At 44.9% G+C, this 13,600-nt stretch overlaps 1 protein-coding gene across 1 annotated transcript; it reads right to left on the reverse strand.

Annotated features, from left to right (window-relative positions):
- Positions 1-11,119: 11,119 nt before the first annotated feature.
- Positions 11,120-13,143, reverse strand: LOC111949859 (prolactin-releasing peptide receptor). The gene is made up of 2 exons (XM_023967196.2): positions 12,305-13,143; positions 11,120-12,012 (listed from the first exon to the last, which is right to left on the reverse strand). The coding sequence occupies exons 1-2, from the start codon at positions 13,130-13,132 to the stop codon at positions 11,674-11,676; spliced, it is 1,167 nt and encodes a 388-aa protein (XP_023822964.1). The 5' UTR covers positions 13,133-13,143; the 3' UTR covers positions 11,120-11,673.
- Positions 13,144-13,600: the final 457 nt, after the last annotated feature.

Below are 13,600 nucleotides of genomic sequence, written 5' to 3' on the forward strand. Positions count from 1 at the left end.
GCTTTAATGAAGGAGTGGGATGTGGCTGTGGGGATGGGACATAGTCCCTCTGTCCCCAGGTTGGCAGTAGGGTAGGGTATTTGTAGGGCTCATGGTTCCCATCCTAGTGGTGGTCCCTACGGTCCTTACGGTCTGGATAAGAGCGCTCTGGTGCTGATGAGGAAAGCTGAACAGAAAACTCTGGAGACGCTGTGGCTCACGGAGAGCACGGCTCCAATCCGCCTCACTGACAGCAAACATACTACAAAATACAGCAAACGGAGCCGCAATTAAAACGGACACGCAGTCCGTAATCTACAGCTGGTAACACAGATGGGCCCCACACGCCAATAATTAAAACGCCGATGTCATATCTCTGTTGCTGCAGTTACAGAGAGGGATGGGCGTTTTCTTTGGAGCTTGTGTTGCGAGTCCCACACATGGTTGTCTCTCTCTGATAATCCTTCTGTGTGTGAAGGGATGACTTGAGTGGTGTTTAAATGCGAGGGACAAAGAGAGCTAGGCGGAAGGGAGAGATATAGAGAGATACTGGAAAAGGGAGAGAGAAAATAGAGAGGGGGGGATAGGGGAAGACAGGAAAGAAAAAGAGAGAAAGGACAGAGACGGGGAGGGAAAGAAAATCAGAGAAACAGGATGAGAGAGAAGGTAAAAGTCGAGAAAGCGAGAGAGAAAGTGTGAGGAAAGATTGAGACATTTACCATCTGATATCCATCTTCTGTCAGATAAACAAAACATAAAAAGATTCCACTGCTGGTCCTGGAGAAGCTGAAACCTTGGATACTTTCTCTTGACTGCTTCTCCTTCCTTCCTTCTTTACCCCCCACCCTCCCCCCACATAACCGTGCCTCTGAGCTTACAATGACCTTTTTCCCCCAGAGGAACGTCGACATCATCTGGCAGCTGCTCGACTCCTTTTATGATACATCACAAGAATACACATTCCTCCACTGACTGAGGATGATTAGCCGCAAAGCCACGTAGAGGTCACCAATCGCCATACTGCAATGCCTTTGTAATCAACCTGTCTAACCAGAAGCATTGAGTATTTCACGACTTATTGATGAGCAACGTGATATCATCCACTGCCTTCAAACTGTTTATTTGAATATCGCTGCCAATCAAGGTCATTTCAGTCCTGCTTGATTACTTGGAGGAACGCCATCATAAACTAATATCAGTAGGTCTCATGAGGCAAATCCAATAACCAGTGGTGAGAAGGAAAGTTTATAATGAAATCATTTACTCCAAACCAATATAACAGTGTTTGCATGAATGCCGTTGAGAGGGTCCTAATTTATTAGAGGTGAAGTTTGTTCTATCTGCTCAGCGCTGATAAGAGCTGAGAAGAGAAGATCTTTAACTAAATCTGACAGGAACGGTCAGGTTCCAGACACAGTCCAGACTCCATTGATTTTGGAACACAATCGGGCCACCACATTCTTTGTCCACCAAACGGAGGGTTCAATTATCACTTCTCAGTGGCAATCCTTTTTGTGACCTTCTCAGCTCTGACAGTGGAGTAAGTTAAAGAGGGACAGTGTTGGAATTGTAGGTTCTCTCGCTATGTGTGGAATGGTGTTGATTGATTCCCATCATAGCATGCTGCTCGTCAATAAAGCTCCCACGGTGCCCGTCGATACGGTAGCGGCCTGAGTGGTTGGCATTTTACTGGTGGGAACAGTAGGCTTTGATGTGAATGCTTGCTCTGATTCTGAGCTGCTCACGGGGACTAAACTCTTGAAATGAGACACACAGATTTATCTGTCATATTGAATTGGTTTCATGAGGGCTGGGGACAGCCTGTTTACAGAAGGAAACACCCCTCTCCTGGAGATAAGGTACTTTCACAGAGCAAAAAATGTAATTTCCAGTGTAATTTCCTCTCTTTACTTCACTGAATCACTATTGGTCTGTCTCAGTGCCAGAGCTTTGTTGGACATGATGCCAAGGAAAGATATGCAGACTGTGTTAGTTTTGGAGACTGTGAACATTCTGCAGAAATAGAACTAACTCAAGATAGCAAACTAGGTCCTATTTCTCAAAAAGCCGTGGGTGTGTTCCGTTTGCTTACTCTGTTTGTGAAGCTGTGTCCGGGAAGCAACTCATAAATTATGTATGATCCATTAGTGAGTTTCGTTTGCAAACACAACATGTCGTTCTAGGATCTTTATAAATGAAGCCCCACCATTGAAAACCAATCTCGTCTGTCTAAGGGTCCTTGATATTTCTCACCAAATTATGGAACAATATTAGATGACTTAACCCCTTATTTCTACGCGTAACGTTTGTGAAAGCAATGTGCTAAGTTATGTATCAACTGTAGCAAAATCATGTTATTTTCTAGGCAATGAACGCAGCTCTCTAGCACCCAGGCACAAATGGCAGAGGTGAATGGCGTTATGAACATGTGACAGATGTAAAATTATAAAAAATAAATGCATATGTGACTTTACCCCACAGATGCAGACCTTATCTCGTTTACCCAGAAGTAAAATTATCGAAAGTTTGTCACGTCCTCTTCTACTTCTGGGGAAACTCCATTAACAATTGTGATGACCTTTTTGCAAATGAAGGAAGTGAAGTCTCCTCCCTAGAAAACTGAAACTTGAGGCCAAAGCCCTCCCTTCCGCTAATTTCACCGGTGTTTATCATGGCCAAAAAAAGAAAATGTTTGTTTTCATGAATTTTTATGACATAGACAATTTTGACTTTGGGCTTGAAAATCGGGCTTGAAAATCACTGCACACAGGCTTGAAAATCACTGCACCGTTACATAAAATCAATGATGAAAACCAGGAACTACTGCTGCTCGTAATCACATAATTCTACATGAGCCCTGACAGATTTGCGCCGTTTCATCTGTCCACGAGAGATTAATCCAGCTGACGCTTGTATATGATCATGCTACATAAAATGGCTGTATGTATAGAAAACACTTGACCAATGAGCAGTTTGTAAACAATACCAAAGGATCGGCACTCTGTGGAACAAACAGTTATGATTCTCTCCTTGATATGCATGTTTTGTGTGACCGTGTATGCTAGGAGACACCATCGAAGACGCTCGTCCCCTTACGTCTCCCCAAGTCTCTTCATGTCAACTACGGCTTGCATACACACTTGTATACACACAGTCGATCATGTTCGTTGGAGGATCTTAGCAGCGCTCTCTGAAGACTAACCGCTGTCCCATTCACTCCACACAGATCTGTGTAAAAAATAGGGTTGCAAAATTCCAAGAAATTTCAATAAATTCCCTGGGGTTTTTCCCCCTCGGAAATCCCGATTGGAGGGCTCCCGGAATCGGGTGAAAATAAGCAGGAAATCTGGAATTTCGCAACCCTAGTAAAAACACTGAAATCGTATTGCTACGCTACACGAAGAAAGCACAACAAAGCCATTCGCTTTCAAAGACGAAGGTGGAAAACCTTCACTCTCCCCGTGGCTGAAGAACACCAAGGTCTTAGAGTGTGTGTTGGTACTATCAATGACAAGCGCCCTTAAACATGAGTATATTGTACCCCGACAGCAATCCTGCGAGACACAACTAAGCACGAAGCTTCCAGAGGAGTAGACAAGAGAAAACAGAAATCGCAAAAGATAAGTACTTCAGATCCAAGTTAAAAGCGAATCTATTGTACCTCAATGCCACGTCTTCCATTACTGCCAAATGTGATATGGAGCAGCTACAATGAACATACCAGTGACAACTGACAGATTCCCTGCCACGCCACTCTCACAGTTGGTTCCAATCAATGTGCAATTATTACTGATCACACAGAGTGTTGTGCGTTATAGGGAACACTTGTAGCGTTTTCAACATTGACAAGTCGGAGTATACAGTCGGCGCAAACTGAAACTGAGGTCTGTAGTTGGTGAAACTGCCATCGTCATTTCATCAACAAAACAAAGGCGCTGGGGTGAACAGTGGCGTTCTTTCCCCTTCTACGGATTCCAGCTTCAAGGGCTCTGTTCAATCCGTACCGCCGAAGATCCACTTCATAACAGGATCGACAGTTAATGTCAAAAGGCAACGTTCCCATGGTAGCAGAAACTGCATTCGCGGTAAACGCTGCATGTGTCACTTTTTAACACGGATCTTCCGCAATGCTTTTGGCGATACCAATTGAATACAGCCCTAAAGATAGAATCATGAGGCATTTATAAGTTACATACGTCCAGGAATCATGGGGTATATTATTAATGTATGAGTCCAAAAATGGATGTCGCAACTAAGGATTCAAGCTATAAAGACAGTTTTGTTGACAACCAAAAATGGATGTTGATTTTACATTACATCAGGTTTTTGCCCGGGCATTTTTGGTTGTTGGTTGTAATCGATATTTGTTGTAGCTGTCTATTTACCACCCTAAACCGATGCTGGCACTAAGACCACTCTCAACTAGCTCTACAGGGCCATAAGCAAACAAGAAAATGTTAATCTAGAGGTGGCACTCCTAGTGGCAGGTGAATTTAATTCTACCAGCATGTCACATGTGCAACTATAGGCGAAAAAAACTCTAGATCAACTTTACTCCACACACAGAAACACACACAAAGCTCTCCCTCGCCCTCTGTTTGGCAAATCTGACCATAACTCTATTTTCCTGATTCTTGCTTACAACCGAAAACTTTTTGGGACTATGCGTCTGATTTCAAATAACCAACTCATAATCAAGCTTTGATTATTTGAAGCAGCTGTGTAGTGCTAGGGAAAAAAACTAAACGTGCACCCAGGGGGGGACCCCAGGACCGAGTTTGGGCAGCCTACCAATCATTGTTTTTGCGACCTGTAGACAGCCAGTGAAAAATGCACTCTCGTAACAGCTGCATAGTGCGGATCCCAGCCTATGGAATAAAAGTTTGAGGGAGTTCCTACCTTCTTTAATCCTCTGTGGTATTGCGTTCCATACGGTCAAAAACAAGTTTCATTTAAGAAGACCACGAGTGGGGCTTTTATTGCTCAATCTAATTTGTGCTGATAAAAAAAATAACTAAAATCCATAGGCCTAATGGACACATGTTGAAACTTGTGCACATTTGATAGACTTAAAGAGGCAATCTGTAGTTGCTACTGTACATGCATTTGTGGACTTATAAATTAATGTTATATATACCCTTGATTGTTGAAGAATAGAACTTAGAAATGCCTCATGAGCTTAGTTCAACTGTCCCCATGAACACCCAAAATGTAAAGCTTGTTTTTCTCCAATGTCCAATATGGCTGCCATAATACCATTTGATGGTCAAATCTTGTGTCAATATACATTTTACTGATGAGAGGCATTTCTTTCAGAATTGTGTACAACACTCATGCCCATAAAGACTGTTTTGGTGAAAATACATTTTATTCTGAATCCAATATGGCCAACGTAATTACGCTCAAACACTTTCGCCTGCATATAAATTGCCCTGGTTTATTTTTTGCATTGTGGTATTCTGTCTTTAAAAAAGGTTTCATACGGCTTTCGGTATAACTAGGACTATGAGTGCCACTGCCTTGCCTGAAATTGTGTTTGAATAGCTGAAGCCAACTAGCTTTTTGATGTGCTCCTCATTTCTCACGACACGAGCACGTAGTAGTGTAACCAATTTACAGGAAAGCAGCCTGCAACCACAACAGTCAGCCACTCTAGCAGCGCATATGTACAGCTCTAACATCTCCCCTATTTCCCCCCAGTGAAACTAAGTGTGCAAGATTAATTCAAAGTCTTATGAGGTGACCAGGACATGAGTGTGTCCAAAAAAGGGGGAAGATACAAACTATCCAGTAGTGGTTGTAGTTCTTGGGCCTGGCCGGGTTGCACAGCTAACTGGTCATTCTGGGAAAGCTACAGAGACCAGGGCTGTATCCTTCCTGTATGACTGGCAGGGCACTGTGTGGTGATCCGTTTTCGGTTCTACAAAAGTTGCCGCAGCCACTCAGCAGATGCAGCTTGCATGCCAACGAGACCCATCAGCCTGACTGGTGCTGGGGATACTGCAGTAGCGGAATGGTTCGTTGTCTGGTTGTCTGTGGAAGGGCTGTCACAAACAGACCTGCCCTTAGATATTTCCAACACCTAATTGACCTGTGGTTGTAGTTTATTTACATTTTAATGTTGAACGTGGTCCTAGAGGTCACGTCATACATATTCCTATATTCCTTTGGAAGTCGGGTAGGATGATTATTTGGCCGATATTTACTGCGGGTAGTTGGCTATAATTACGGTCTGGGGAAGGCCCAGCAGGAGACGAGGAGAGTGACAGAACCTGTGAGGGTGACTCAGGTTGCCTAGAGACCACTTAGAGTGTAGGTCATAGACCATGCATTGGTTATGAGGGACGTGAGCACATCTCCACACACATACTGTATACATTTGAAGAAAATCCTTGAGCTTTTTATGGGAAGTACAGGGGTTGCAGAGGTAGTGGAACTGGTCACGCATGGTGCACAAAGACCACTATGACACAGTCAATCCCCAGCCACCATACACCATCACATACAGCGTGTTTGTTTGTTTGACCATCCTAAGGGGCCTCTTGTTTGCCTAGATGGTATTACGTCCTTATAGGGATGAACAGTTTCCCCGACCAATGCACGAGTCGCCAGAGCATGAGAGATCATTCTTCACATGCAAGTCCAGTTCAGGTGCCCCATGGTGGCAATGGGGTTATGGTATGGGCAGGCATAAGCTACGGCCAACGAACACAATTGCATTTTATTGCTGGTAATTTGAACGCACAGAGATACCGTGACCAGATCCTGAGCCCCATTGTCGTGCCATTCATCCGCCGACATCACCTCATGTTTCAGCATGATAATCGCAAGGATCGGTACACAATTCCTGAAAGCAGAAAATGTCCTAGTTCTTCCATGCCTGCGTACTCACCAGCAGTTTCACCAATTGAGCATGTTTGGGATGCTCTGTTCCAGTTCGCACCAATATCCAGCAACTTCGCACAGCGATTGAAGAGGAGTGGGACAACATTCCACAGGCCACAATCAACAGCCTGATCAGCTCTATGCGAAGGAGATGTGTTGCGCTGCATAAGTCAGATGGTGTCCACAACAGATACCCTTTTCTTTAAGGTATCTGGGACCAACAGAGGCATATCTGTATTCCCAGTCATGTGAAATCCATAGAACTGTAACTCCGAAAAATGTAGAAATTTTTGCATGTTGCGTTTATATTTTTGCTCAGTATAAAATCCAGAGGAACCTTTTGACTGACTCACTGTCTCAGCTCACTTGTTTCCCTTAGAGCTGATTAGATTACAATAGCCACAACATAAACAATTTTTGTCAGGCAGGACCATACAGCACTGAACAAATTTGACTTGGAAAATAGTCTATTATTCAGCGACTAAAAAGTAAAGCTTACATTCATTATAAATATTCATAGTTGATATTTTACCCTATTGTATCTCTTTGTTAACAGGTTTATTTATGTGTGTAGGGTTTTAGCAATATTAGAGCTTGTATAATTGGGTTACATGAGTTTATGTGGCCCACAACCCCTCCCTCCAACTAGGGATTATTCTGCACTGTTTGAGTTTAGGTGGTGTGTCACAATATTTATTAATTTAACCACTTTTGCAGTAAAATATTTTTTCACCACCATCCATTTCATAAATGGGAGACATTAGAGATGTGAAGAAAACATGTTTGTGTTTTGTCCTACCTCGGTTAGGGGTATCTCAAAAAACGAACGCCCTTTTTTAGGATTGGCCGCTAGCCTAATATTCATGTAATGCTGTTTGTATAAAAAAATCTTAAATTACACCTCAATTTGAGAACATTTGGAATTTGCGATTAATCACAGCAAATCCTGCAGTTAACTTGATTACATCGTTTTTTAATCATTTGTCAATGTTATATAGGTAATGTGACTCACTCCCTCCCTACATGCCACACACACACACACACACACGGTACTTGTCTGGGGAGCCAGTGCCAGCTCGAGAGAGGAGATAGAGCGAGATCTGTCTCTAGGGTTCATCCATAGACTAAACACTTATCTCTTTAAGGCCATGGGCTGAAACTGCTGCTGTTGTGTGTTGAGCCCTGCTGGGATTGGGGAAGACAGGCTATATCCAGGCTTTCTAATCCCATTACTGTCATGGCTGCCAGATAGGATAAATGAAACCAATTAGCATGCACACACATTTAACATCATGACATTACTGGTCCGTCTAACTGCTCTGCCCTTTGTTTAGAGTCGCCTCCTGTGGCACTTGTCACTGGTACTGGTCTAAATAGCTACATCATTTCGCTATTGGTGGATGTGCATGTGTGTATTTAAGTGTTTTTCTTTGTTTGTCTGTGTGTGTGTGTGAAAATGTGACGTGTGAAATAGACGAAAAGAGAATTGAGTAAGTTTTTCTTCACAAGACCGATTTTGCAGTCTTTTTAATTTGCAAATAAACAGGATCAGGGGCGTGCGTCATGAACCGATTATTTTCGGAGGATGGAGGAGGGGGGGGGGGGGGTAAATTTGAGAATGTAGCATTTTTCTAACACCTGAAACAGCTTTTTCCTACAATATATCCATATTCATTATGCCTAAGTCTATGTAAAAAAATATGTATATTTTTCTGCGTAAGTTATCTAAGCATACCTCTTCATTTGTTCAATTGTCATTTTAATGAGGGAGTCATTCTGACTGTTGTAAATCACACCTCAATATACTGCACAAACATGCCTAGGATTTTACATCCAAATTACCACACAGTACATGGAATGATAACACACATCATCAATACAGGCATATATCATGGCATCATAATTAATACACATATAACATATCATAAAGTGACAGATTACATTTAAACAAAGTATTTTTCTACATATCTAAAGCATACCTCCTGACTGGTGTTTTTTTTTTTTTTTTTAAGAAACAAAATATTATTTTCTGCATCTCTGCTAAAATCTGGGTAAAATATAGAAATGAATGTGAATGTTGTTCTGTACATTTACCAATTGGTTGCTTTTCTAAAGTCTAGTAACCTTGCCAGCAGGCATGCCAGCTAAGCTAGTTAGAGAAGCTATTCCAACTTGATTGATAGCTTTTGGTAGAGGTTTGGAGATTCAGAACATATCTAGCCAACTTCATAAAATTTCTAGGTGGCTAGTATTACAGAGAAAACAAAACATTTGCTTTATTTATTCATCAAGAAGGAATCAATAGGCTACATGGCTTGATCAAACTCATTTACAGACATGACCTCCTGCGAGTCCTAGCCATCACTGGTCGTTAAAATCAAATCAACTGCTGTGTGTGTGTCACGACACTCTCCTCCTCCACTGGCGATACTGTCTGCACGCACTAGAGCCCTCACACTCAAATCTGGACCTCGAAGCCAGTTCCACTACTTGTTTTCAGGGACTGATTTAGACCTGGGAAACCAGGTGGGTGCAGTTACTTATCAGGTAGAACAAAAACCAGTAGGCTCTGGACCTCATAGGGTAAGAGTTGAATACCGCTGCTCTAGAGTACAGTATCTAGCGTCCTGCCTATCTATACTCTGTGATGCAACAGGAAAGGAACCATTTGCTAGGGGCTCCCGAGTGGCGCAGCAGCCTAAGGCACTCCATCTCAGTGCTTGAGGAGTCACTACAGACACCCTGGTTCAATTCCAGGCTGCATCACAACCGGCCGTGATTGGGAGTCCCATAAGGGAACACACAATTGGCCCAGCGTCGTCTGGGTTTGGCCGGTGTAGGCCGTCATTGTAAATGAGAATTTGTTCTTAACTGACTTGCCTATTTAAATAAAAAAATTATCTCCACAGAATAAGGGAGGACAGTTTGCCTGGTCCAGTCATTGTGCCCCCACTGCAAAATACAGCTGACAGATCTTTTATTATATATAATAATTATGATCAAATGTGGGCTTAAAAATGTAAGTTCAGTAATTCATGCAACATCTGAAAAATAAATCAACAGGAAAAATAGAATGGGGTACGTGCCCTTGTGCCCCCTATGGGCATGTGCCCCTGAACAGCATACAGGAAACCAAGCTGATGCCAACAAAGAGGTAGGGTAGAACAGGTGCCTCTTCAGAGAAGGAACAGAAACAATGTGTGTGCAACAGGGATGTGTGAAACTGCAGGCATGCATTAGCAGGAGGAATTGATTCAAATGTGTGTATGTATGACTGCCAACCTACATGAACCGTTTGTTTAAAGGAGTTTCCTTCGAAACCCCTGAGACTTTTCCATTATATTTAGCAGATTGGGAAAAACACATTTTGCTCACACATAACAGCAGCATTCAGTTTGGATTAAATCTGGTTGTACACAAACATCCATAAATATCACAATTAAAGTCATTCCGACCCAGTGTTCTTGTTGGAATGACGCTATGGGTGGTTTGCTAGAGTGAGTCAGTGACAGCGTGCTCAGAGGCCTTGTGAGCGGTAGCTACAATAACCCGAGCTAACTAAGCCATCCTAACACCTCCAATAAACTGTCAAAATGAAACTAGGGTCTCAACCACCACCCTAAGACAGGCATGGACACTGCTGCCCAACCCTGTTAGAAACACACACCTCCTCCTCGGAAACACACTTGTCATCACGACACACTGGGAAATCAGATGGTAGGAACGTCGTAACGACACCATTTTTTTTTGGGGGGGGGGGGGGAATTCACTTTGAAAACATTCTAACCTTTTTAACAGAGCATAACACCCAAGTCACAGACACCACCTGAGAGGGCCTCTGGGAATGAATCCATTTGATTTGGCTCAAAGCCAATGTCTCTGGGTTCAGCAAGTGGTGAAACAATGACAAAAAAAGTCCTTTGTGTTCTAGCTGCTCTACCCAGCATCAGATAAGGAACTAATCCAATTGTGAGGTACATTTGGCAGACTGGGTGCTGTTCCTGTCAGTTAATATGGCAGCCATATTGTCACTGTTGGTAACTGAACAGATGAAACGTCGCTTTGGGTTAATTGCGTTCCAGGGAGACTGCAGAGGACAACTGCAGGGATCAACACCTGTTCAAAGATACTCCAACACACCTACAGTAACTAGCACTGGGCTGGGCTGGGCCGTATGGCCCAGGCGAAAAGAAAGAGAAGGGGGGGGGGGGGGGRGACAGAWRSGGACAGGGGGGSAGRRAAAAAGAGAGAGRAATCAAAATAAAACTATAGCTACATACATTGAAATAAATCGGGAAAGAGAGATTAAAAAGAGGGAGAGAAAGTATGAAAGATTTCAAAATCAGGCAAAAGCATAGTGGAATGACGGAACAAAAGAAAAGAGCGAGCTGTCTTTGCAGACTGTTTTTGCCCTGCCGTCCTCCTCCGTTTAGTGTGTAATCCATTTGGAGAGTGAGGAGTTCAGAGAAGGGTCATCTCCCCCTCTGCCGCTGCCAGACCTGCATCCCAGCCCACGGTCGTGACAGTGTTTACACTCTCTGCCTCGCAATAGCTGGGAGACCTGCTCATCGTCTTTGGCAGTAGGGCTTATGTAGTGACACCCAAGGCAAATAGAACGAACGATCCAGAGGGTTGACGGTCTCCAGAGCAGTCTAAAACCTCTGTCACACTGTCTCTCCTCATTCTCCCCCTCCTCCCTGCTCCTACAGCGGGTGTCTGGCTGGACACCCGCTGGACACCCGCGTCTATGAGATATATGTAATGACCTTTGACCCCTACCTATAAACCATACTGTGGTTCCTGATGTTTTCAGAGGGTGCTGTCGTTGGTGGGGTCGGACTCAGAAGCGACGGCTCCTGGGGTCTCTTTGGCGGGGGCGGAGACCTCAGAGAGCAGGCTGAGGCAGGTGGCCGGGTTCCGGGAGGTGGAGCGGGAGAGGAGCTGGCCCCCTGGGGGCCCCTGGCGGCAGTAAGGGCACAGGTAGCCCTTGAGGTGCAGCCAGACCTTACTGTGCAGGGAGGCGTAGATGAAGGGGTTGTAGCAGGCGGAGCTCATGGCCACCAGGTGGCAGCACACCTGCAGCACATTGACATAGCGCTTGTCCACGATGTGGTAGTCTGGGTCCAGGTCCAGCAGCAGGTTCAGCACCTGTAGGGAGGGAGGAGGAATACACACAGTCAGTGGGTCACATACATTAGCATTACATTTTATTACATTGGGATTACATTAGGATTACATTGGGATTATGCACAGCCTAGGTGATGTAACTGCCCCTAAATTGCTCTTTCATCATATTTTCTCAAAGAAATCTGCTTAATTATATAAAAATGTCAACAATGTCAGGAAAGTTAACGGGCTATCAGGAAAGTGCAGTGGGCTATCATTGTGAGTGCATTGTACCTGTGCCTGTGTGTGTGTGCGCGCATCGGTGTGTTCTCACCTGCAGGGGCAGCCAGCAGAGGGCAAAGGCAAGCACAGACGCCACCAGGAGAGAGAAGGTTTTCCTCCTCCTCTGGCTCCAGCGCTGCTGGCAGTGTGAGGGCTCTCCGGGCAGCGTGTGGCGTCTCAGGTGCACTGTGATGGCACAGTACGACACGCTGACTGACAGCAGAGGGATCATGTAGGAGGCTACCAGGATACAGCAGGAGTAGAGCAGCCTGAGCTGGCCAGAGCTCGGCCAGAACTCCTCACACACCACCAGCTCCACCCCGCGCGGCCTCAGGTCAAGGTAACGCGTGTGGAGGGAGGGAGGGGCAGCCAGGGCCAGAGACAACCCCCACACACCCAGAGCCACCGCGCCACAGCCCCCTACAGAGATCCTCCTCCTCACTGGGTGGGCCACCACCACGTAGCGGTCCACAGCGATGGCCGTGAGGGACAGCACCGAGGCGAAGACGGTGGCGGCCTGCAGCAGTGGCACCAGGTGGCAGAGAGGGCGTCCGAAGGCCCAGCCGCGGCTGTCGAAAGCGTACGAGGCAGTTAGAGGGACACAGGTCAGACACATCAGCAGGTCGCCGGCCGCCAAGTTACCGATGAAGAAGTTGGTGGCATTGTGGAGCTTCTTGTCAGCCAGGATACAGGCCAGCAGGATGGAGTTGCCTATGCCGGCCACGGCCACCAGAAGGCAGTAAAGGGGCAGGAAGAGGGGCTTGAAGCGCAGCAGCAGCTGCATGCCAGAGAACACATCCAGGGGGTTGTTGCTGTGGTTCAGGGAGGGGCCTCCAGTAGTGTTGGCCCCACTCAGGACCTCCTCCAGGATGGGATCCATCTCAGTACACTGCTCCCCTACAGCACAGCATAGGGAGTCACTACATTGTGGCAGTTAGGAAACACTGGAGGAAGCACCATCATTTACAGCATGATAGAGCAAAGAATATAGTTGAACCAATATCGAAGTTCATAACCTTGACCCTCAGCAGCCCTGTCTCCCTTAGCTGCTAACTTAATATATACCAAAGATTATAGATGTACTGACAAGATACATGTCTCTCGTTGTCCACAAAGTGGCATGGCGGGCTGTCTAGCTCCTGCCTATCCTTTCTTTGATTGGTGGATACATCTCATTATTGTAATCCTTTTTTGAATATTTAAATGAGGGTTGTTGACATCAAACGCTTGTATTCATTGGAGAGATGCTATGCTACTAGTCTCATGCCATGAAAATGCATAGCCATCTCGAGACAACTCAGATAAAAAAGTGTTTCTTCTCAAAGTTACCGGGATGTCACGTGTCCTA

Source organism: Salvelinus sp. IW2-2015, linkage group LG22, assembly GCF_002910315.2.
Source record: "Salvelinus sp. IW2-2015 linkage group LG22, ASM291031v2, whole genome shotgun sequence".
NCBI classification, from domain to species: Eukaryota; Metazoa; Chordata; class Actinopteri; order Salmoniformes; family Salmonidae; genus Salvelinus; species Salvelinus sp. IW2-2015.